The 26,425-nt window shown below is 39.8% G+C and overlaps 2 protein-coding genes across 3 annotated transcripts in view; one reads left to right on the forward strand and one right to left on the reverse strand.

Annotated features, from left to right (window-relative positions):
- LOC122641152 overlaps positions 1-17,119 on the reverse strand; it is a 45,130-nt gene extending 28,011 nt beyond the window's left edge. Inside the window, exons 1-3 of the mRNA XM_043834491.1 lie at positions 16,802-17,119; positions 15,881-16,016; positions 15,037-15,792 (exon numbers count right to left, since the gene is read on the reverse strand). Of these exons, the coding sequence (XP_043690426.1) occupies positions 15,037-15,792; positions 15,881-16,016; positions 16,802-16,878 (969 nt within the window). The 5' untranslated portion in view covers positions 16,879-17,119. The remainder of the gene's footprint in view (positions 1-15,036; positions 15,793-15,880; positions 16,017-16,801) is intronic.
- Positions 17,120-17,558: 439 nt separating this feature from the next.
- LOC122641162 (iron-sulfur assembly protein IscA-like 2, mitochondrial) lies at positions 17,559-26,070 on the forward strand. 2 transcript variants are annotated; one of them, XM_043834504.1, is made up of 5 exons: positions 17,559-17,840; positions 19,783-19,904; positions 20,712-20,820; positions 25,743-25,816; positions 25,950-26,070. In XM_043834504.1, the coding sequence occupies exons 1-4, from the start codon at positions 17,700-17,702 to the stop codon at positions 25,803-25,805; spliced, it is 435 nt and encodes a 144-aa protein (XP_043690439.1). In that variant the 5' UTR covers positions 17,559-17,699; the 3' UTR covers positions 25,806-25,816; positions 25,950-26,070. The 2 variants fall into 2 exon arrangements, with proteins under 2 accessions (XP_043690439.1, XP_043690435.1); XM_043834500.1 differs by having other exon boundaries at positions 25,743-26,070.
- The last annotated feature ends 355 nt before the right edge of the window (positions 26,071-26,425 follow it).

Here is a 26,425-nt window from a genome sequence, read left to right on the forward strand (position 1 = left end):
TCAGAAGCAAACATGCTTCTCAGCCCGGCCTTCTTTATCTCAATGCTTTTGGGGGCAATGTAGTTGGTGGCAAATCTTGTGATGCTAGGCCTAACCAAGTCACCCCCACATTTTTCCCTCAATAGATTCAGTGCATAGGAGTGGTTGTATACAAAGTTGGTGACTTGTCTTGTACTTTCAACCACAGTCTTCACCAACTTTAACTTTCCCATATCTTTTAGCGTTAAGTTAATGCAATGGGCTGCACAAGGAGTCCAGAAGAGCCGGTACTAACTATTGTTCATCATCTTCTCACCGCCGACTGAAGTTACTTCATCTCTGATTATGTTGGACAACATTCTCAATACCCACATCTTTTTCCACTACTTCCTTTAACAATCAGTAAATATATTTTGCATCCTTTATCTCTTTGGATGCATCCACGATTGAGGGACACCGTCCTCCCATCACAATAAACTATGAAATTGATGATGGACTTTCTTGTAGGCCCAGTCCATCCATCTGCCATTATAGTCACCCCATATGTCTCCCACATATTCCTCATCTCACTAATGTACTCATCAATCTCTCTCTTTTGTTGAGGTAGATAAACATTCATTACCTCATATGGGTTGGGGCCCTTGAATCCTGGGCCAGCCTCTGCAATGGTATCTATCATGGTATCATAATGGGGGCCTTGTGCAGTGTTTGCTGGGATGGTATGGTATAGCATCCACTTAGCTATTGATTCTTTAACCAATCCCTTCATCCCCTTCCATGCTCCTTTGATTCTGGGTTGACTACTTCCTTTCTTCTTATGCAATTTAGGATCAGATGTTGATGGTGGTACTGGTACTGATAGAGGTATTGGGGTTGCCCTCACACTTTGTGATCTTTTAAAAGGATTCAAAGATCTAGGACCTCCAGAACTGTCAGCTCCTCCACTAGCCCCTACTCTTTGTCTCTACTGATCATCTTGAAAACTTACTCTACTCCTTGAAACAATCTGCCTAAAATCCCTAGCCTCCTCTGCTGTTTGTATGTCATCAGGTACTGCAATGTCATCATCATCATCATCAGAGGAGGAGTCATCATCATCATCATTGTATCGTCTTCCTCCTCCCATCGAACTCCTCACTGTATCCTCAAGTTGTTCTCTTATCCTTTGCTTGTCAGCCTTCCTCTTCTTCTTTCCCCTCAAACTATCACCAATCTCCCTAGCTACTTCAGTAGGGACCATATGACAACCTACAACATCTTTAGATCCTCCAGTCAGATGTTGTTTAAGTCTACTGGACCCACCTCCCATAAATTGCATGTGACAATAGTTACATATAGATTTTCTCTTATCCCCATCAATGGGAATGCCATGTAACCATGCAATGTCACCCCTATGCTGACTGGCTGGTCTCTCTTGTTCCCTCTGTTCTCTTTGTTCCCTCCGCCCCCTTTGTTGACTACTTTCCCCCACCTTTTGCTTGCCCTTTGCACGTTGTCTATCACAATCCGCCATAATGATACTTGTTTACTGCAATGTAAGTAACACAAATAATTAAAAAACTTAATGTAGATGCACTTCAATTGACACTTTTAGATTACTAATACATTTGTATAGTTATTTAATATTTTTCCCCTAACCCTTATATTTTTCACATAATTAAAACCAATTTTTTATATATAATGTTAATATAAGTATTGACCTAACACAACAAAACCAAAAATTAGTAAACATAATATACATGTAATGCATTTCAAAACATATAGAAATAACTTTCATATTTTTTCATTATTTTTTAAACTTAAAACTCATATTTTTCCTTATTTATTTCTGTCTTTTTAATTTTTTATATATTTTTCTTAATTTTCGAAAATTAAAATAATTATTTAAGAGCAAAAAAATAAATCCGACACCGTGGAGCCGTAGATCGGCCATTGGTGTCTAACATATATTTAATTCATTACCATATAAGTCATATTACCCCTAATTATTTCATATTTTAGTTGTAGGAAAATGAATTTTTAAAACCAGAAAATTAAAAAAAAAAATACATATGGGAAAAAAATTTCGACACCGTGAGGCTGTAGATCGGCCTCCGGTGTCTAACATATATTAATATCATCAACATCCAACAACATTTGTACAAAGTATTTTTAAAAAAAATAGTTTTAGAGAAATAGAATTTACCTTAAATAGTGAAAATAGGCTTGGATGATGAGCTTAGATGACCCTCCGACGTCTTCCCGGCGATAAGGAACTTCAACAATGCTTGGATGATGCTTGGAAGGGAGGAAGAAGAGCAAAAAATGAGGAAGAAGAGAGAAAAATAGAGTTTCAACAGCTCTTGGTCGAAATATCGATCAAGAGCTGCGAAATATGGTATAAAATGGCCCCTCACGTGACACTATTTGTCACTTTTTCAATATCTCGCAATATATCGTGAGGTCTACGATATTTCGTCAATATCTCACGATATATAGACGAAATATTGTATTTTTTGGTTTCGGACTGGTTTTGTATCTCGGACATGTCGAGATATACGAAATTTGGCGATATATCGCCGAAATTTCGCGAGATTTTCAACCATGTATATAACTAATTCATAGTATTACTATTTACTAATTACCTATGCATTTGACAATATCTCATTTCTATATGTCAAATTTCAGCATACTATTTGAACCCCAAATATCAATATAACAATAGGCTTGGGTTAGAAACTCAACATATTGATGCTGTGAAACAAGCAGTGAAGAAGTTGGAGCCAGATGGTGCATTACAAGCAATTTGCAACAATGAGGTGAGTCTTATAATTCATTTGGAAACTCAACTTATTGATGCTTTCAAACAAGTAGTGAAGAAGTACTTACTAATTTTCCACATGGGTGTAGATCAAGATATTTAGGGATGCATTGGGAAGTTTTGGAATTGATGCTGCGATACAAAGCAGAGCACGCGGTGATGTTGGTAATTTTTTTAAGTTTTAACTTTTAAATTACATATGTATTGAAATTTGAAAGTTAAAACTTGAAAGTTGAAACAACATTTGACACGTCTTTTTTTGTTGTAAACTTGTAATGCAGCTGAATGGTGGGTGTTGTATGGGGAATCGGCTAAGAATTTAAGAAGAATAGCAATCAAAGTCCTTGCCCAAACATGTTCCGCATCTGGCTGTGAGAGGAACTAGAGTACCTTTGCACTCATCCACTCCAAGAGGCGCAACAGAATGGGATCTGAACGTCTATCTGACATGGTGTATGTGTACTACAACTTGAGGCTGAAGCTGCAACACATACGCATGGGACATGAGGGACAGAGGGGCACTATTGACCTCGCCGACATCTTTCAAGTTGACTCAGACGATGAGGACCCTATTGTGGATTGAGTGAGGGATAGAGGTGAGCCAGTGTTGGATCAGGAGGGAGGTAGGCCCGACCCCGTGATAGCTTCCGAGATTGGCGCTGATGTGGATGATTATATGGCTGACGAGGGTCAGATACATGCACGGGAAGCCTCACCCATACCATTCCAGCCCACTGGTGGCAATGTTGCTAATGATGCTGACTGGTCTTGGTCCTCAAATGATGATGATGGTGAAGATTTTGACGGCATGCGAGAGCGTTATGTGGAAGGCGAGGATACGGCGCTTGTAAAACCACTCCGATTCATTGGAGAGACACAGTTTAATCATGCCACACAGGATACGGACCACAGAGCACATGCCCCCACACCCCCACCCTCAAGACCCCCCTACAACCATACAGCAAGAAGCATAGGGGTCGACAAACACAATTGCAACCTGATTATATGGACATTGATGACCTATCTAGCTCTGTTGGCGGTTTGAGTATGGGTGATAGGGAGGGACGACCGACTGGGCATTGGAGTGCCCCATCTTTTGACGCACATACCACTCCATTGTCATCGGATTATAGTGCATCACAACCTTACGATGGTTGTGGATATAGATCATATGGGCAGTTTGGTGGGGTAGGGGACTATGACTACCAGTCCCAGTCCCAGTCCCAGTCCCAGGGACATACTGGATCATCTTTGCATACCCTAGCGGGCCTAGCTACCAACCTCACCAGCCATACATGCAGCCAGTACCAACGCCTCTTCCGCCTGCGCTGACATCATATCACACTAGATCATCTTCTTCACAGACTGGATCGATTGGTAACCCTAGCATATATCCTAGGATAGGTTACCTACAGTATGTTGATGACTCCATTTACATGACACTTGTGGATGACTATACTCGTTTCTTCTCTGATTCTATACCGTGGTCCACATATGTCCTTCAAACAGAGAACAAAGGACGTCGACTGCAGCGGGCCATGAGTGGGGTTAATCCAGGGAGGCACAGCAACTATTATTAGCACTTGTAAGTTGTAAGTTGTAATTTCACTGATTTGTGAACTAAATCTGTTGTGAGTTTGTGACTTTGACACTTTGTGTATTGCTTGAGGGCATTTGATCTATTGAGTATTGACTATTGAGTTATTGACTATTATGGAGTTTATGAGATATGATTTATGAATGATGTCTTATGAGTTTTAATTAGTTTGTTTAAATTTCTTTTATGTCTTTAACTGCCTAATCAATGTGTATTTAACTATTTATACATTAGGGTCAGCGACCGTATACTGTCAATCAAGGGTGCAAATCCAAAACACCATTTTGAATTCATTTTTTTGCAACTTTATTGTTTAAATGTGTTTATTTAGCTTAAATAAGGGTGTCCATGAAGTATCAGACCTAGATATGGCCAAATACCCACCGAAATGGACCCCCGAAATATTGCAAAAAAAATGCAATATTTCGGCCATATTTCGCGAAATTTCGGATATTTCGGGTATCTCGGTAGGCCCGAGATACTGATATATCGCGAGATATTATACCTTATTCAGAACTAGAATACAAAAAACAGAACTGAGAAAGCTCGAATGATCTCTTGTGATCACCCAGGCACCTTTATTTATAATGCTAGAATATGAAATTACATGACCAAAATACCCCTGCCTAGCCGATACAGCTAGGCAGTACATAAACAAGTATAAAATATAATACTAAAGCACCCAAAAGACCATAATACCCCCACGGTATTCTGGTTTACATTATTCAACACTCCCCCTCAAGTTGGAGCAAATATGTCGATCATGCCCAACTTGACTAGATTAGGGTGAAATAATTTGCCAGGCAGACCCTTGGTGAAGATATCAGCAAGCTGATCCGAAGAAGTCACAAAGGGAATACAAATCTGCCCATCTTCTAATTTCTCCTTGATGAAATGCCTATCCACCTCAACATGTTTGGTATGGTCATGCTGCACCGGGTTGTGTGCTATACTAATTACAGCCTTGTTATCGCAGTACAGCATCATAGGAAGGTGAATAGGGAGACCCAAGTCTTGTAGCAGCCCTTTAAGCCAAAGTAACTCACAAATTCCTTGTGCCATAGCTCTGAATTCAGCTTCGGCACTAGAACGAGCAACTACATTCTGCTTCTTGCTACGCCAGGTAACAAGATTTCCACCTACAAAAGAACAATATCCAGAAATGGACTTTCGATCTGCTGAACCAGCCCAATCAGCATCGGTGTATACCTCTACCCGTAGGTGACCATGTGAGGACAAAAGAATGCCCTTTCCAGGAGCTGACTTCAAATAATATAGAATACGAAGAACAGCCTCCATATGAGAAGTGTAGGGATCATGCATAAATTGACTCACTGCACTTACAGCAACAGCAATGTCTAGACGAGTGTGTGAAAGGTAAATCAGCTTCCCTATAAGTCTTTGGCACTGGCCTTTATCAACAGGCTCACCACCATTTTCCTTGAGCCGAACAGTAGAATCCATAGGAGTGTCCGAAGGGTGGCAGCCTAGCAAACCGGTTTCAGCCAACAAGTCTAGGACATACTTTCTTTGGGAGAGAAATATGTCTTTTGCAGATCTGGCCACTTCAATCCCAAGAAAGTATCTTAATTTGCCTAGATCTTTAATCTCAAATTCCTGGCTAAGGAAGGTCTTCAACTGGTTGATCTCATCACCATCATTGCCAGTAACCACTATATCATCAACGTAGACTATAAGAACAGTGAGTTTTTCACCAACCCTCTTGATGAAGAGTGTGTGATCAGCATTACTCTGCTTATAACCCACAGAAATCATGGCCTTGTGGAATCGACCAAACCAAGCCCGGGGTGACTGTTTCAGCCCATACAGTGCACGCTTCAGCCTGCACACTTTTCCTCTATTACTGTCACTAGAGAACCCTGGTGGAATGTCCATGTATACCTCCTCCTCCAGTGCTCCATTCAGGAAGGCATTTTTAACATCTAGCTGTTGCAACTCCCAACCAAGGTTGACTGCACAAGATAACAACACACGAACTGTATTCAACTTTGCAACAGGTGCAAAGGTCTCCTGGTAGTCTATGCCGTATGTCTGAGTAAAACCCTTGGCAACGAGCCGTGCCTTATATCTATCCACGGTGCCATCCACCTTCTGTTTCACCACAAACACCCATTTACATCCAACGGTTTTCTTCCCAGGTGGAAGAACAACAAGCTCCCATGTGTTATTTTTTTTCAAGGCTTCTATTTCTTCCATCATGGCTGCCTTCCACTTTCCATCTGATAAAGCTTCTTGCCAATTATTAGGAACACGAACAGAAGAAAGAGAAGTAACAAAAGCACGAAATGATGGGGAAAGGGAGTCATAAGAGACAACATGAGATATAGGATGCTGAGTACAAGTCCTGACACCTTTGCGAAGGGCAATAGGCAAGTCAGGAGAAGGAACATTACCAGGTGGAGAGGCAGGTTCTGGATCCAGGTTCGGCAATTGGATGGGTACAGGAGCAACAGTGGATTGAACCTGATTATGTCTCCTTCCATAGGTCTTCATAGTGCTAGCATCAATCCTCCTCTGAAATTCACTAATGGTCCTCTGGACAAGAGTTTGGACAGGAGTTTGGGCTTGAGGGGTCTGCTCCCCCTGAACAGGAACCTCAAGCTGGACTGGAGTGGTCTGCTCCCCCTGAACAAGAACTTCTCCCCCTGACTCGGGGGGAGGACCAGAAGTAGGCTGAACAGACTCATTATAGATAGACTGGAGTGGAGGAGGATGCTCAACAGTCAACACATCTTCGCTAACACTCTCCCCCTGAAGAGGTGGGGACACATAGGAGGAGAGACGCTCATGAAACACAACATCCATGCTGACAAAAGTCCAGCGGGATGGAGGGTGATAGCATTTATACCCCTTCTGAGTAGCAGAGTACCCCAACAAAATGCACCGAAGACTACGGGGTTCAAGTTTGCCCAGGGACCTGGTATCCCGGGCATAGCACACGCAGCCAAACACCTTAGGGGGAACAATAAAGGAGGAAGAGCCAAGTAGTAGCTCAACAGGGGGTCTAGAGTGAAGGACCCGACTGGGCAGCCTATTAATTAAATAGGCGGCAGTGAGAACAGCATCCCCCCAATGAACTGAGGGGACATTCCGGGCAAACAAAAGGGCACGAGCGACCTCTAAGAGGTGGCGGTTCTTCCTCTCAGCCACACCAGTTTGGCCTGGAGTATCAACACAACTAGTCTGATGGAGGATCCCATGGGCAGCCAGGTATTTTTGGAACTGACCTTCCATATACTCTCGCCCATTATCACTCTGTAAAATTTGAATAGTGGTGTGAAATTGAGTTTGAACCAGCTGGTGAAAGTGCTGAAAACATGAGAAAACCTCACTTTTGTTGTGCATCAGATAAACCCAAGTAAACCTAGAATAGCAATCAATAAAGGTGACATACCACCGATGACCCGAAAGGGCAACTTTTCTACTAGGACCCCACACATCAGAATGAACAACATGAAATAAAGAAGATGACCTTTTATTAGAAATAGGATAGTTAGAACGTGTCTGTTTGGCCAAGACACAAGGCTCACAAAAAAAATCTTCTTTATTATAAGTTTTGCCTAATGCGGGAAATAAAGTAGATAAGGTTCCTAAAGGTGGATGTCCTAGTCTAGAGTGCCATAAGTGTAATTCAGAGGAAAAAGATGTTGGTGAACAAAGCCTAGAAGGTAAAGCCTGTGTAGATGCAGGATCTCCATCAAGCAGGTACAATCCGCCATGCAATTTACCCGATCCAATCGTCTTCCCCGAGTCCAGTTCCTGAAAAACACAATGAGTAGGAAAGAATGTCACTTTGCAGTTTAAAGATTTAGTGATACTACTAATGGAGAGAAGGTTAGTAGTAAACTTGGGAATATGTAACACAGAAGATAAAGTCAATGAAGGAGAACAACCAATGGAGCCCTTCCCAGATATGGAGGAGAGGGACCCATCAGCAATTTTTACTTTGTCTTTACCAGAAGCAGGGAAGTAGGTATTAAAAAGACTGGAGGAACCTGTCATGTGATCAGTAGCTCCAGAGTCTATGATCCAAGGAGTGGAGACCACTGATGCACAATGACCAGCAAAGGAAATACCAGTATGGGCAAAGAAGGAACCTGAATTGGCAGCAAATGTAGTGGGGGCAGCAGATGTGTTCAACAGACGCCGGAGAGCTTGAAGTTCTTCCTGGGAGAAACCAATGTCAGTAGTGGGAGCTGAAGCTACACTTTCAGTGTGATTGGCCTTGTTTTTAGATTTAGCACGACCACGTTTGCTCTCAAAATCAGCAGGCTTCCCATGAAGTTTCCAACACTGAGCCTTAGTGTGATATGGTTTGTGGCAATGATCACACTTCACAGGCTCTTTACTAGCAGCAGTAGTAGCAACATTATCAGCAGAAGTGTCAGTAGTGATGGAACCAATAGTCTGTAAAGCTGATCTGTCAACCTTAGGAGTAATCATCATAGCAGCCCTCCTTGTCTCTTCACTGTGAACATATGAAAAGGTTTCCTCCAAAGTGGGAAAAGGAACCCGCCCAAGAACCTGTACCCGAATAGGGTATAATCATCATTAAGTCCAACCAGGAAGTCATAGACTCGAAACTGATCCACATAAGTGTGGTAGGCTGTAATATCTGCAACAGTAGTAGGCAGAAATCGAGCATAGTGATCCAGTTGCTGCCATAAGCACTTGAGGGCAGCATAGTACTTGGTGACTGTCATCTCTTTTCGGGTAGTGTTTTGAAGAGTCTTTCGGATCTCATAAACCCGAGCACCACCCCCGAGCGACCATAAGTACCCTTGAGCAGTCCATATCCGATCGCGCGATGTCGAGGAGAAGGTACTGACTAGAAATGTCGATGGTCATAGAATTGGAACAAAAGACATCACCATCGCATCATTAGCTGCCCATTTGGTGCGGGCAGCCCCTTCTTGATGGGCTGTTTGGTGATACCGAAGGTGGCGTGAGTCCCCCGCCACCACAAAGTGAGGGATAAGGATCTGGCCCAAATCGGATAATTGGTACCATCTAGTTTAATGGCAGCAAGATAGGGCGGAAATCAGTCCTGGTCCGATCTCCTCCGATGAGCAGTGATGTAACCTCCGAGTCACCCTTAATGCAAGAAGGTAAAATTCGAGTTTTTGAAAAAAACTGAATTTCCAAAATTCTGCGATGAGTCGATCCGATATTGGACAGAATTCTGATCTTCAAAAAACAGCAGGAATTCAAGGCTGAAACAGTGTCGAGTACAGCAATATAACCAGGGAATAATCCCTCAAAAAATCTTCCCAAACAGCAGCCTAGAAGAACCAAATCGATAAAGTGTCAGGGTTTTGCAAAACCCTGATAGTTGAGATCGATAAGAAGAGGAAAGAGGCTGCAGCTGTGGGGTCTTCAATCAATGTGAAATCAGAGAGGATAGATGTTGTCGTAGGCCTGCATTGATGCTCCAAAGAAACCAATCGATCTCCCAACTGTTATGAGATCGATCTCCAAAAAAAACTGAAGCAATCCTGAATCGCAGAGAGAGATAATGGCAGCAGCTATCGATCTGAATTAGGTTTTAAAATTGAGGTGAGATGGTGGGCAGCACTCGAACCATAGATGGATCACCTCATGGGTGCTGCCCTAAAAAGGGTTGAATGGATCAAAGGAAGAGAAGAGAGAAGGGAGAAGGGAGAGGAGAGGAAACAAGGGAAAAGGGTTTTTTTAACAATCGAGCAGGTCTTAAAACCCTAGCTCTGATACCATGTTCAGAACTAGAATACAAAAAACAGAACTGAGAAAGCTTGAATGATCTCTTGTGATCACCTAGGCACCTTTATTTATAATGCTGGAATATGAAATTACATGACCAAAATACCCCTGCCTAGCTGATACAGCTAGGCAGTACATAAACAAGTATAAAACATAATACTAAAGCACCCAAAAGACCAGAATACCCCCACGGTATTCTGGTTTACATTATTCAACACCTTGCATGTAAGAAACCTCATCGTTTATAACAATTTCAATTTTATGCACTTGTTTGGTTATACATTATTCTCCATTTTAGTGCTTATGCATGATACTTGTTATATATTGCTAATTTATATTGTTTTTTGTTCCAAAAGTGTATTTCCATGTGTATCTTGACCATTTCCATGCATATTTGTAGTGTTCGATACGTATCTCCGATACGATACGTCTCTTAAAATCACCCGACCAATACGATTCCTGAAACCGATACTTTAAACCTTGGTTGTAGCCCTTATTTAACAACTCGAGCTTTGAGATTATCGGTTGTAACATGGTATCAAAGCCAGGACGTCGGGTGTTTGATCCCCAGTAAGTGCTAGGAGTTTGTGTTATGTGTTGTTATGCTCCTTGGTGCCACGTGATGGTGTCATGTACAGAGCCGTGTGTGTATGCAGGAACCTGCACATGTGGAGAAGTGTTGATATGTGTTGATACACATTGTTGTAGGCATAGCCCTTACTTAACAGCACAAGCTTTGGGATAAGCGATTATAACAAGGTATCAGAGCCAAGAGGTTGGTGCTCGATCCCCAATAAGTGCGAGGGATTGTGTTATGAGTTGTCGTGCCCCTGGTGCCACGTGATGGTGTCACGCACATAGCCGTGTGTGTGTGTGTGTGTGTGTGTGTGTGTGTGTGCGGGCCTACACGTTCAGGGGGCGTTAATGTGTGTTGATATACATCGTTATAGCCCTTACTTAACAGCTCAAGCTTTTGGGATAAGCAGTTGTAAGTTGTAACACACATAGTGATTAACAGTATCAAGGCTTCACTTCAACTAAAGGCATTTATTAAGTTGTTAAGTAGTACCGTAGGAAAGAGAAAGTGTCATGCGCAAGTAATGATGCAGGTTCATCATAGAAATTGGCTTATTTCTTTAGAAATAGACCTAGGGTTGGGTTATATACATGTTGGGCCTTTGTTCCCAAGGGTTTTCTATGTATTAGGCCACTTTAATGAGCCTAAACTAGGGGTATATAGGTTGCATACGGGATTAGACCAATACTTAGTTTATTATTATGTTTTTTAATTGAACCGGTTCAAATTGGTTGCATCCAATTGGTTCAATTTAAGTGATCATGTGACTTGGTTAAGTGGTCATGTGACAACTTAAGTGGTCATGTGATGTAAGTTGGGCTGGATTAGGACTCTATAAGTCCAGCCATGTTTTGAGTCTATTTCCTTTAGTATTCTAGTTTCCTAGTCAGTTTAAGTTACCTAATAGGTTAGGGATAGGGTTAGGCCTTTCCTTTTTAGTGTCTAAGTCTATTTTTAAGTCTTCTATATAAGTTTGTAAGGGAGGCCAGCATTGAACACGAATTTTGATTAATAAAAACTCAGCTTTATGCTTGCTGCCTTTGTTGCTGCTATTGCTCCCTTGTGGATCTTAAGGTGCTAGAGTGAGTGGACTCTCACGACTCCTTGCGTCTGTCCAGTACCGGGAGGTTCTTCTTCTTCTTCAATCAAGCTTCTTCAAGCTGCTGCTGCTGCCTTTGAAGGAGATCAAACCAGCAAGTAATTTTAGTTTTCTGCATATATCCTTCCCCTCCATCCATCAAACCCTAACCTCCATTAAACCTGCAACTCCTACCTTAACTAGGACTCCCTCATAACTTCAGATCTGTCCATCAGTTTCAAACCAAACTTCCAGCATACAACCCCCACACTTCTCCCTACACTCGATCCTAAACCTAGCTCATAACTCCCACTCTATCCCCTCCATTCCTCCACTCCATTAAAACCTAAAACCTCAAATTCAACAAAGACTTTACCTGTAGGCATGATGCAAATCTCTCCTGATTGGGACAACATATCCACCACGGATTGTGAAATAATGTTGTTACGTCACCTCTCATCAACAATTAATATGGTTGTGCTCCCATTGGGTAGACGAACTCGGGTCTTGAAAACGAAGGGAGGTGGGTCTTTCGAAGCTTGGTTGGAGCTTCCCTCCGCCATAGCTTTGATACAGGAGACCTACTAGGAGCCAGGCAACAGGATCAATCAATGGACAGCACTAGGATTTAGGTAAATTCTAGGATTTAGGATGGGAATTTGGGAATGGGTCTTATATGGCTTTAATATGTAGGTCTAGGGGGTTATTATGGGATAAAAATAATTGGATTTGGGAAGGTTTTAAAATTCTGTAATTCTGGACAGAATTGAATTGCAGGTTTTGGGTTTTAATGGAGTGGAGGAATGGAGGGGATAGAGTGGGAGTTATGAGCTGGGTTTAGGATCGAATGTAGGGAGAAGTGTGGGGGTTGTATGCTGGAAGTTTGGTTTGAAACTGATGGACAGATCTGAAGTTATGAGGGAAACCTAGTTAAAGTAGGAGTTGCAGGTTTAATGCAGGTTAGGGTTTGATGGATGGAGGGGAAGGATATATGCAGGAAACTAAAATTACTTACTGGTTTGATCTCCTTCAAAGGCAGCAACAGCAGCTTGAAGAAGCTTGATTGAAGAAGAAGAAGAACCTCCCGGTACTGGACAGACGCAAGGAGTCGTGAGAGTCCACTCACTCTAGCACCTTAAGATCCACAAGGGAGCAATAGCAGCAACAAAGGCAGCAAGCATAAAGCTGAGTTTTTATTAATCAAAATTCGTGTTCAATGCTGGCCTCCCTCACAAACTTATATAGAAGACTCAAAAATAGACTTAAGACACTAAAAATGAAAGGCCTAACCCTATCCCTAACCTATTAGGTAACTTAAACTGACTAGGAAATTAGAATACTAAAGGAAATAGACTCAAAACATGGTTGGACTTATAGAGTCCTAATCCAGCCCAACTTACATCATATGACCACTTAAGTTGTCACATGACCACTTAACCAAGTCACGTGATCACTTAAATTGAACCAATTGGATGCAACCAATTTGAACCGGTTCAATTAAAAAACATAAAAATAAACTAAGTATTGGGCTAATCCCGTATGCAACCTATATACCCCTAGTTTAGGCTCATTAAAGTGGCCTAATACATAGAAAACCCTTGGGAACAAAGGCCCAACATGTATATAACCCAACCCTAGGCCTATTTCTAAAGAAATAAGCCAATTTCTATGATGAACCTGCATCAAGTAACCAGGGAACTAAAAGTTATAGGGGTTATTAGCCACTTCATGGAAATGCCCAAGCGGCCCATTGGGAGGCAACTTGTCAGATTTTGTGTTGTCTTAAAAATGATCCAGGGAAGGATCTTATATATAGACCAAATAGGAGTGTTGATCTGGTTGGATATTTTTATGTTAACTGGGCTGGTGCTGAAGGTGATAGGCAGTCTACTACCGGCTATAGCATTTCTTGATGGAAATCTCATTACTTGGAGAAGTAAGAAGCAGATTGTAGCAAGGTCTAGCGCCGAGGCCGAGTATAAACCTATGGCTCATACTGCAGCAGAATCAATGTGGTTAAAGTACCGTCTTCAAGAGCTTGGATTTCCTATTAGTAAGCCTATCAATATGTTTTGGGATAACCAGGCAGCTATTTATATTGTTAGTAACCTGGTGTTTCATGAGCATACAAAGCACATTGAAGTTGACAACCATTATGTATGAAATGTTATGATGAAGAAGTTGATAGCTACAGTCTTTGTTGAATCTGGGAATCAACTTGTTGATATGTTCACTATGGCATTGTTTCGTACAACTTTTCTTGTAGGGTGTTCCAAGCTAGGCATGGGCGATGTCTATGTTTACTTTCTTCTTCTTCTTCTCTCTGTGTTCTTTGTTGCTGAACTAGTTCTTCTTCCTCTCTTATATTGTCACAATCATGGTGCGTAAGTTGGTAGCTAGATGGCCAGACCCCTGACAGAAACTACATTTAAAAGGTTAAAATAGTTTTATGCTTGGACGGTAATGGCTCTGATGGTGTTTTCCAAGTTCCTACTTTGCCCTAGTGCTCCGGGGAGCAGGTTTAGGTTCTTTTTCAATTCCTTTTCCTTGAACTATGAGCTTGTGGTGCCAAAAGGTATTATTAGAGAAAACTTCAGCTATTTATCCATTGAGAATGAAATTTAACCAACAAAAGGAATAGCAATTTACTCAAACCATATTACCATCACATGCCACATGGGAAAGTTTTGTGATATTCCCCAATCCCCATGGTTATATTCATAGTTGGAGCCTAGGTGATGCCTAGGAAAGGCCAAGGCAAGGCCACATATTCCTTGTAGTTTTCCATATTCTAGGCATGTTTTCCGTATTAAAGGCATATTTCCTTCATCATCTAGGTATAGGCGCCCTGAAACATAAGGTGCCTAGAAGCCTTGTACATCAAGGCACACCTTGACAACTATGGTTATATTAGCTTTTATTTAATAAAATAATTGGGTTAAACTACTAAAATTTATCAGTGAATCAGTTCATTTTCTTCTAGATGATTCAACACATATTAGGCACCGTCTAGATCAGTTTGTTTTCTTCCAGTTGAAATTGAAAAGTGAAAATCTTGCATTTGTCTTTCTTGTTCTCTACGTTGAGTCGACCATCCATTTAGGCCTAAAAAGGACCATGCAATTCCATCTTTTTTTTTTAATAATAAAGACGTTCCATCTTATGAATGTACCAAGCATCATATTAACAATCAAAAAAATGGCATTCAAGTTGAAACATGAGCAAAAAGATTCATATGTACTTACCCGTTCAACCTGGGACATGTCAATATATGAGGAGGATGGCCTTTGATCAAACTCCAATCCTATCTCTCCATCTTTCCACTTTTTTGTGGAGCTTCTTGTCATATTACTGCCAAATGCAGACCAATAGTTGCCCAAGAACCGTAATACATTTAGTCTATTGTAGGATTCTCTCAACTTATTCTTGGAGAAGAAACTTTTGGCATTAGAGTCACATTTTTCCAAATCCCAACTCCTAGCTTCACCATTTCTGTTCTCAGAGGAGCCCTGGAGGGAAACTGATTCCTCAAAACCCAATCTGGCAGGGTAATGAGAGCCTCCTTTCCTTAACTTGTGCTCCTTTAACAAATCAAAATTATGATCTAAATGTGTAACCCCATTCAGCTTTGAGTCCTCATTTTCTTCAGGTTTTAGCTCAACAATCTCATCACTCTTGTTATCGAATCCAGAAGCTGTGGTTGAATCAAGAAACCTTCTCATAATACTACTATCTTCTGAGTCATAGTGTGCATGGTGTTCCCCAGGGTTTCCCCCAGACAGAAATAATGCCAACCCATCTCTGTCTTGTTCATTTAAGTATACAGATTCAGAAGTTCTACCTGAATCTCCCACCAATGGATCTTCCAAAGTTTTCTCCACTTGAATAATCTGTTCTCTAATGGCTCTAATAAATTGCTTGTGTTGGGAAATAACATTTTCCCTCAGATGTGACTTATCTGACAAAGCTGACAGATTCACTGCTCTTTCAAAATCCTCCAACTGATTTGAGAGCATGCCAAAAGTAAGATAGATGGTCTCTCTCTATATAAAACATCAGGAGATAACAAAAATTAGTATCATAAAGTACCTGCCATTTGGCTGTTCCCAGAGCAGTCTCAAGATCACGCTTATGATACTCCAGTGAACTAAGGAGCTTTGGATCTGAAGAGGGACCTTGAACAGGACTTTGCTCGTGCAACAGCATTCGGAAAATGGAGTCCATTCTTTAAATAAATAAGGGGGACGGGAAAAAAGGAAAAGAAAAGAAATTTTAATCATTTGGGCTATTGGATTTGGATCACCCAAAATAAATTTCAAGCTAAACCATTCATTCTAGAATCCATATACAGGGACAAATTGCATTCTGACGGCCATGAATCATTGATTAAGACTGTAAGAAGGAAGTTTTGCTATCGTTTCAAAAGTTTATTTGAAATTTAAATAAAGAAGGCAAGAATTTTATATATATATATATATATATATATATATATATATATATATATATATATATATATATGGACAAAAAGGAAATTGAACATTTAACTAAATTTTATTCATTTGGGCTATTGGAAAACCCATAGAGGATTCAAATAAATTATAAGCTACATTATTACATCCAAATGCAGACCACCAGGAACCATAGAGTAAGACAATAAGAGGATATATTTGTTGTATTTTTAGCCCCTGCAGCATTGTTGAGGGCCTGAGGCAGTAGCAGGTGAAACATTTAGTTCATAACATCACCACCATACAATTCTCTTTTACATTCAATGAAAATATTCTCTTTCAATAAAAATATTTCATGTAAAATACAACCAAAAAGTACATGCAGATGATGGAAATTTTATATTCAATGCAGATCACATTAAATATATAATATAAAGAGAGAGATGCTAAGAAGACAAGAAACATCCTTAAAACCTAATTGAAATCAGAACACACCATGTTGCAATTAAACCTCCCAAAAAGAAAAAGATAAATTAAATTTTAAAAAAAGGAAAATAATTACCTGTCTGCAGAATCTTGAACAACCTCGGCTGCAGAAAACAAAGGATCGGATTCCCATTGGCGGAAACCCGTTGCCATCTTCTCCTCACGTTAATGTTGTAATACATAAATATATTACAGATAAAGTATGGTCATTGAAAGTTCGCAAGAACCGTAATAATATATATACAGGGAAAATTCAAAAATCGATTGTGACAAAGGTAAATCGTCGCCCTGAGACTAACTGGTTCAGAACCCAGGTGAAATTCAGTTCCAAGGAGTTGTAAAAAGCAAAGCAATGCTTTAGGGTTCAGCAAAAATTGCTCAGAGCATTGCGATGTACAAGAAGATTGGGAAATCTTATACTCCAGGTTTAGAGAACCCTGAAATGGCCAAAAAAATAAATGAGTGCAGAATATCGAAAATAAAAATGGAAAAAGAATACTCCTTAATAAAATTAAGAATAAAAATAAAAAAGCAACACATGTGGGGTTTTTTTTTTTAAATAAAGGGTGGAAATATTATGTGGGCCCAGATCATGATTTCTTTTGACCAAAAAAAATTTTACGCCAATTTTGCTGTTAAAATTTTTCCTCCGAATCTCTGATTTTACACCAGATTTTACCTAGCAGGAAGGCAGGGAGACAGGGAGGGGGACCTGAAACTGAAAGTAAAATTTCACTTGGAAATTTTCCCCTTATAATTTACTTCTATTTTACGTGAAAACAAACGCAGCCTTAAGGGAAAGCCTTGCGTGTCGGATCTGATCTCTGAAACATCGTCTATCGTAGTATCGTACAGAGAGATTCAAAGCTTGAGAAGGAAGACAGGTTTCGACATCTCTGAAAATCAGAAATCTAAACAATCGCTATAGTGGATACCAAGATTGGGGGAGTTGGTAGCTTACGCTGAGAGAAGCCATGTCCAGGTCTCTCCTTCTCCGTCTTACGCCTTTCATCTCCGCACGGATTCGATACAATCAAAGACTTCTTAGCTCTGCTCTCGATAGAGCTCCATCTGAAGCTCAAGAAGCCGTACACATGACGGATGATTGCATTCGAGTACTTTCTCTCTCTTTCTGTGTCTGTCTGTTTGTGTTTTTTTTTTTTTTTTTTGTGTGTTTCTTATGACCTGTAGCTATTTAGAGAAATTGGTGCTTGTCTTTAGTGTGTTTTTGTGTTTCTTATGACCTGATAGCTATTTAGATTCCCCTTTTTGTTTTGGGTTGGAGAAAATATGTGAGGTTGCAAACGCTAAACATTTAAGCTTGGTCCCATGGGTATTTGCTTGTTAATGCTTCTAATTTATTACCATTGAAACCATTGCACCTGATCTGGATCCAACAGCTAGAGTTTTCTTCACGTTGATCAACCTATCTGTTGGAAAACTTTGCTGCTATTAGATTGTGTATGCTGGATTTATGATGGAAAGACCATGCTACAGTTAGACCAATGTCTTTGCAAATGGGAATTGAGTTGGTTTGGAATATAGACGCTCCAGCAACTCACAAAGTGATGTAACTTTCATGAAGAGATAAATTTTCATGGGTAAGGCTCCATTTTGTTGCAAATAAAGGGAAGTGAAATCACTGTGAAAAAAAAAAGGGGAAAGTTTTGTAATCATGATTGCGTAACCTACCTAAAACACTTTTACCATATTTGATAAATATGCTTTTCAATGTAAAAATTATTTTACTTTTCAAATCAAAGGAATTTGATTGCAAAGTAAAGTGAAATTCGATAACCAAATTTGGTATGTTTTGGAGTTAGTTACACCATCATTTACTATAATGATTACAAAAATTTTGCCTTAGTACTAATTTGATTTCACTTCACTTCCCTTTATTTCCCTTGCAACCAAACCACATCTAAAGTCTTAAACTAAAGACTGCAGCATGGATGGCTTGTTGAAAGCAATCATGGTCATATAGTTTTTCCTGAAGTAGGTAGAGGCAACATTTTCTCTAAGGCTCCATTTGGTTGCAAGAGAAATTAAAGGAAAGGGAAGGGAAGTGGAAATTTTCAAACCTAAAAAAGAAACCTTTGTATCATTACCCAATTCCATATTTGATTATTAAATTTCACTTTATTTTGGATCCAAATCCCTTGGATTTGAAAAGTAAAATAAAAATTACATCTAAAAAGTATCATTACTAAATATTGTAACAAGTTTAAGTAGTTTATACAATCATGTTGGCTAATGAGTACAAAATTTCCATTTTAGATTTGAAAATTTCCACTTCCCTTTAATTCCCCTTCCCCTTGTAACCAAACAGAGCCTAAGTATTTCAAGGAGATGGATATACTGTGTGGGTCATGAACGTGGCCTTAAGTCACTAGGGGATTCGCTGCAACCTATAATTTGAGAGTCTGGGATTGGGTGGTATGACTGAAGATCAGTGTGTAGCCAGGAAAATACCAATTTTGCAGGATCTGTCATGGGTGGGAATTGTTGCTTAAGGTAAGGGAACGTGGGCAAATGGAATTCATTGGCCTTTTTACATTGCTAAAATGTACCAACAATTTATGGTATATTACATATCTTAACTTCCTCCCCTATTTCATCCTTCAATGGATCAGGCAGCTTCGTCTAACAAGCCTGTATACACTATACAGGCCCAAGATTTTATTTTCTCAGTTAGTCCCATAAATTGCTCGTGTTTTGTTTCTTCCATTAAAGTTTTTCATGGGCCCTGGGATGGCCTTTGGAGGGATGGGGGAAATTTTTTTAGTTAAATTTTAAGTTGGTAATAATGGGTTATGTATTAAACATATTGCAATACCCATGACTTCAAATTAGAGGCTTTATGCAACCTGACCGACCATTATACTTTGTTTAGTTGAATGCTCTGTTATTTGTCTCACTATTTGACCTTTTTTGGCATCTCAAATCCTTCACTTCGGGCTGAATGAGGTTTTAAGTTTATGTTATACATTTCAACAGCCTTTGATTTTTTTGTGGTAACCTTTGCTACTTTTTATTGACTTTAGGAATGTCTTGCAGAGAATGAAAGAACTGCAAGCATCTGTAGAGGATAAAATGCTTCGGCTGAGTGTAGAGACCGGTGGATGTTCTGGGTTTCAATATGTATTTTTGTTGGATGACAAAACTAATGCAGATGACAGGTTGGTTCCCTTCCAGTTTTCTTCTTAGTATGTTCGGGGGCAGAGCCAGGAATTTTTCACTGGGGAGGGGGACACAGAAGCATCAAGGATTTAGGGCTTGAACCCGGGGATAGGATCGACCATTACCAATCCCAATCCTCCCAAGTCGGCTGAGTCAAGTTCTGGCCAGGTTCTCGTGAGTTTGGATATAATAGCCTGTAACACATACTGTATCGCCTTAAAATTTGAATTGGGATTGACATGCAACTCAGACGTTCCAATCCTAAGTCTTAAATCTATGAAAAGCACAGACCAATTTTGGGAATTTAAAATAAGCTACTACTAATTTGCTTATCTGTACAACATATAATGAAAATGCAATAAGGGATAAAGAAGAAAGTAAAAAACTTGAAAAAGTGACTAAAAACGTCTAAAATCCTCACTAGAGTTCACCAAATTATAAAATAAAAGAAGAAGATCTGACTGGAGTTTTAGAAAGACGGAGGATGGTAGTGATTAGGGTTGCATAATTGCATTTACCCCTCTTTTGTTCTTTTGTTCATATAATGGGCCGGTCCATCACTGAAGTCCTAATGGGGTACTATGGTTAAGTGGGGGCGAGGTTATATAAAATGCATTTCCCTTTAAGAAACTATATGATATGATAGAGGCTTTTTAAAATCTTTCAGGAGAGGCATGGCCACCCTGGTCCGCCCCTGGTGATATTAGTGAAACACCGTTGTGGTGGTTCTACCAACAGAAAAATTAAGGATTTGAAGTTTTCATTGTTTCTTTCTTGATATTGTTTATATTTTTGAATGGCTATAGAGTTTTTGAGAAGGATGGTGTTAAGCTGGTGGTCGATAAAATTTCATACGACTTTGTCAAAGGTGCAACTGTTGATTATGTTGAAGAGCTTATTCGATCAGCTTTCCTGGTCAGTTTATTGGTTCTATTTTTTATTGCAAAGAATTTTATTTGTCAATTACATACATATATGCTCATTCTTTGGCTACCCAGTATCTTAGACATTTATCCATTACAATTGGAACCGAACTTAAAATAGGCCTCCAGATGTATGTTTCAATGTCCTTTTTTATGTGTTTTATTCTGTCATAATCCTCTCCTACTACATAGACGCTGGTGGCATTGTTGGGTACTGTCAAATATCTTATTTTTAAGGGATATTACAGAAAAAATGGCTGAAGTTATACTGTACTTGTAGCTGTATCAATTTGCTTTTAGAACAACCCTGACGTGATATTCCACAGAGGACTTGAACAACTACTGACTACCTGTATCGTGGATATAAAAAATTCTCATATGCCATCAGGACATTGTTACTCATCTGATTACCTTGAGAAAGTCTTCCCCTAAAAGCCAGACTCTGTTGTTGTGACCGAGACTGAACAAGGGGGTGCGGTGCATATGCTGCTGACTCTCAAGATTGATTGACGGTCTTCTACATGTCCATGTGTGAATGATTCTGATTACATCAGATGAGACTTGAGAGGGATGATCTTCTTTCCTAGTGTTGCAAATGTAGTCCACCTTTCCTAGTGTTGCAAGTGTAGTCCACCAAGAGCTAGTTTTGGGATCAGGAGAATATCCACAACAGTCCTCTACCAGTTACTTCCCTTGCTGCTGCGGCAAACCCCAGCTTATGGAACTAAGGTGTAAACCATTTCCTGCAACTTGCGTTCAAACCTCTCTTGTACTCAAATTTTATAGTTGCACCATTCTGCAGTTTCATCCTCATCAGATGTCTATACACTCCACTACCTTAGTCATTTATGGAAGTACCTAGCAGGTACATATTGCTTTTCCTTTAAGCACCTTTTACAATTTGCAAAATTTGACCGAATAAGTATTATTTATGATGCTTAAACAACAGCATTGTTAATTATAAGATTTACCCTTCATATTACACACTCACCATTGGCGATGCAGGATGGGCATGTGAAACCCTTTGCTCTATGCTTGTGTGGGCCCACCCTGTAGTCATCACTTAACTGTACCACCAATTAGACATCACAAACAACTTCAGATCAAATATATTAGATTTTCGGCAACTGAATATTTCTGGAGTTTAGATAAACAGGAAGTGAACTTCCCTTGGAATGGAAGTTAACATGGTATATTATAAGCAGTAAATGAATGATTGTCAGTATCAATTCAATCCTTTAAATTAACCCTTTCAACAAGGAATATTTCTGACTGTACAGCATTGCCTTGGCCGATCGAGTAAACCTTCTCAAAATTTAGTAAAATTAGTTCACTTACAGCACTTAGTTGGGTAACACTTAGTTGAGTTGTAGCATTTCATGTCCATTCATTATCTGCCAAAAATCAGTATTTCATCAAACTTCAAGGACTGAAAGAAGGAAAATCTGTCTGCAAGAGGTCTAGAAATTGCTCTCTTGAGGACTAATAGACCCCCTTCTAAGTACCAAACCAAGAAGGTTGATTAAAGGGGGAATCCAGTTGAACTCCTCCCCTTGTCGTGGTTTTTTTTAAGGATACATGGTTCTGGGACTCATCTGTGACTAGCATTACTAGGGAGAGCGAGATAGATGTCATCCTTATGCAGGAATTGACATCGAAGAAGTTCAACGTTGGAGTGATAGCTCGTTTTGGAGCTAGAATACAGTTGCTTGTTTAATTAGACGGGATTTGGATGTTTCGGAAAAGCTTGATATGGTGTTAAGCGCCTTTTGGTACTGCTAGCTCTGTTATGCAGGAACAATGACCAAGAATAAGTGGTAGCCAAGGTTTATGGATGTAGTAAAAACACTGAAAGAGAACATTTCAATCGAAGATGTGAGTGGGTGAATTTCAGCACAATTACATGTGTTGGAAAAGAGGGAGGCGAAGAAAGAAATAAAGTGGACTTTGTTTCAAAAGAACAAGTGCTTGAGCATTACTGACTTCATCAACAATTAAAAAGTTTAAATCAATCTATTTGTGAAAGAATCCTACGCACTTGGACGAATAATCAAGACCCACCGATTCTATGAAGACCGGACATGATGTAGTTAAGGGTGTCCAATCAGGTTAATTGGGCCTCAGAAGACTTTACTTTGGCCCATGGTTGGGTTTTATGGGACTTGGGCTTGTTATTTTTGGGTTTATTAATATAATGGACCTCTTTTATAAGCCCAAAAGTTGGGATTTGAGGGGCTACATGGGATTTAAGTATTTTAGGGTAAGGTTGTGTGGGTCCTTAAGTAGTTAAATCTTGAAAGAGTCCTTTTAAGTGTTTTATTTATATCAGCTTAAGTTAATTTAAACTTATTAGGAAGGATAAGTCATTAATGAAGTCAGTTACTGGTTTTTTTTTTTTTATTTGTCTTTATATATGTAAGTATGTAACAACCCTCCGTTATGATAGAGTTGATAAGTGAATGGATTAGTTTGGTGTTTTGGAAATTGCCTTGGTGGCTGAGCTGTCTTCTGTTCTCTCTCACGTTGTTCTTTCATTTGCCTCTCTCCTCTCTCCTCTCTTCCCCCACCCTCCGATTCTGGTCTCCCTCTTTTCTTCTTCTCCTGCGATCCCCCTTTTCTCCCTCATACCTGCAGCTTTTGTGGCTGGCATTTTATCTCTCTTTATTGCTTTCATCTTTCCTCGCAAAATTCTGTTCTCTTCTTTCAGTTCAAGCTGGTGACAATCGCAGACATAGTAGGGGCTTTTCTGTTCTCATATCTGATCGACACCTCTGTGGGACCGTGACAACACATCATATATTGGCTAGTAAACGACTGTTCTATTTTTTACATTTGAAACTCTGATATTAGTTACTGAATGTCACTATCTGATTCCAGAATCAGTTGATAGTTTCAGATCCATATTCTGTGTTAAATCAGAAATGTTTTGTCAATCTAATTCATTTACTGTTACTCTGTTACTGCACATATTCTTCTGTTGTTCAGATTTGATCTCTAATCTATTCGTTGAATCAGTTTATTATATTCTGCCCATTACTTGATTGCCGTGTACATTGATTACTGGGACCCGTTTGCAACTGAAATTCATACCCTTTGGTTTCTCAATTTGCATTAAGACAGCTTCTTGGTCTCTAGACATTGTTTTGAGCATCATCTAGACTATTTTGAGGAAACCATTTTGTAGCATTTCAAACCAGAAACCAATTTTCCTATATAGATAGATACCTTTTAGTCAAAGACTATTTGGACCTGAAAAGTCACAACTGGATAGGTGACACGTGGCAAACGATCAGAGGTTCAACAGTCAAAAAAGTATCGTTGATTGGTGATTGTGGACTGGCTGATTGGGGACAGGATTGAACCGAGGCCCTAAAAGAAGGAATTTTAGCACAACCTTTTTATTGGTAAGAAGATTCCAAATGAATGGATATGGGATAGTTTAAACTCCTCCTGAACCACTGTGTCTTATTGGTTGAATATCCCCGTCCCGGATGCATCAGAACTGTAAGAGAGAGACGCTAGGTCTTGAATTCTTTCACTTATCCTGACCCTGATCCTGTGAGTGAAGGATGGGCTGATAGTTGGCTTTAGAAAGTAGAAACTGTTTGAATCTTCAGACAAGATTGGTGTGGCTGCAATGAAACTAGCAGGGGGCTGGATAACCCTACATTTGAGTATTTGACAGCTTATATGACAACACAAACAAACTCAGAAGAATACGAGTAACACAAACTGAAGTGGTCCCAAGATGCCCCAACTGGGACAGATTTCATGACCCAGTTGCACCTTCTGTGCTAACAGTTGTGGCCCACAAAGACCAGACTTGTATGTTCTCGTTGCAACAGTAGATGACATTAATGATGGGACACAACTATCTTTAGGTCCTTTTGATAGTCCATAAGGAGATGCAGGCCTTTGGCTCATTTGTCAACATTGTTCAAGCTTAATATCTGTACTCGGGCCTTATCTAGAAATGGGATTGGACAGCGATTCTTTAGTCAGAACAAGATAGATGGGAAGACGTAAGTGGGACTTTGGAATTCATGGAGACTCATGGTTTAAGATAGATTTATATCATAGCCTCATTGATGTGTGTCTTGGTGTGTGTTAGAGTAGAGTTCTGGGCCGTTGATTATTTGCCTGGAAATTTTTTCTTCCCTACTTTTAATACTCCAGGAGAAATCACAATCTTTTTTTTCTACTTTTCCATACTGAAACCTGGTTTTATATATTTAAGAACCATCATCATTTGTACGAATGATATTATGTAAGTGCTTCTTTCAATGCCTTGGAGGGCGGACCTCGGCGCAACCGTGAGGTTGCTCCATTGCGACCCAGTGGTTGTGGGTTCAAGTTGGAAAACAGCCTCTCCGTGAAGCGGGGGGTTAAGGCTGTATGTGCCTGCATACATTATGACCCTCCCCAGGCCCTGCAGTGGCAGGAGCCTCGTGCACTGGGTACACCCTTTTTTTTTCGTCTTTCAATGCCTAGTCAAATGTGACTTCATCCCAGTTTAAAAGGGAGTTCAGTATTTTGTTATTGCATTGTGGTCCTCGTAAAGGGGTGCAGAATGAGGAATATTTACTCACTTATTATAAAGTTTCACATGCTCTATTCAAAATGATTTATCTTTCTACCAAAAAAATTCAAAAGGATTTTTGGACTGCCCTGTTTTTGAAAACAAGGTTGGTTCTGCCTATGAAAATGCGTTCGTTATTTGAAACTGTTAAAGATGGCTAGGTATTAAAAATGAGAGGCATCTGCATGCAATGATACATGTCAACTTAAATCTTTGGGGATCTATCCAGGAAAAAATAAACTTAAATTTTCCAGGTGGCTTGAAAGCTTTTATCATCCTTCTCTTCCTCTCTTACAAATAGTGTAATAATGTGTACATTCCTCTCCATTTAGCAGGTAACTTCAAATCCGAGTGCAGTGGGCGGTTGTAGTTGTAAAAGCTCTTTTATGGTGAAATAGAATTTCTTGCAGGTCAATGAAGCTAAATGATATTCATCCTTACTGATAATTAATTGAAATTAAAAGATGTCTACATTGTATCTTGTTATCTATCACAAGTAATATCAGTCTACTTCCCATTGTAATTCAAGCAATTCTGCTGGCTATTGTACTCATCTGCTTCCATCATTAGGTCCAGTCTACTTGGGTTCTTGCATTGGAGAACATGGGAGTATTTCTGGTACTGTAATTTTGTAATGTTGATTTATTGACAGTGAGTTTTGAGATATATGAATGGATTTTGAAGCTTTCCATGACCAACATTTGTTGCATTCACTAAACACCATTAGACTTTTTTCAGGGAGGAGAAATGTGAATCGTTATCTCCTCCAATTCGCTGCCTGCTCCAATTTCCTCCAATTCCTCACATAGGAGCGGAAATGATCACCCTACCCCCTGCCCGAACACACTGCCCAAGGTGGGGTAGGGTGGTCATTTCCGCTCCTATGTGAGAAATTGGAGCGGGCAGCGAATTGAAGGTGATAATTATTCAGGGAAATGTTGGGGGTAGGTAAGGGTGGGAATGTTTCGTTCTACTTTTTTATAAACGATATATGTAGAGAGTGGGAGCTTACAAGTCT

This window comes from Telopea speciosissima, chromosome 1 (genome assembly GCF_018873765.1).
Source record: "Telopea speciosissima isolate NSW1024214 ecotype Mountain lineage chromosome 1, Tspe_v1, whole genome shotgun sequence".
Taxonomy (NCBI): Eukaryota; Viridiplantae; Streptophyta; class Magnoliopsida; order Proteales; family Proteaceae; genus Telopea; species Telopea speciosissima.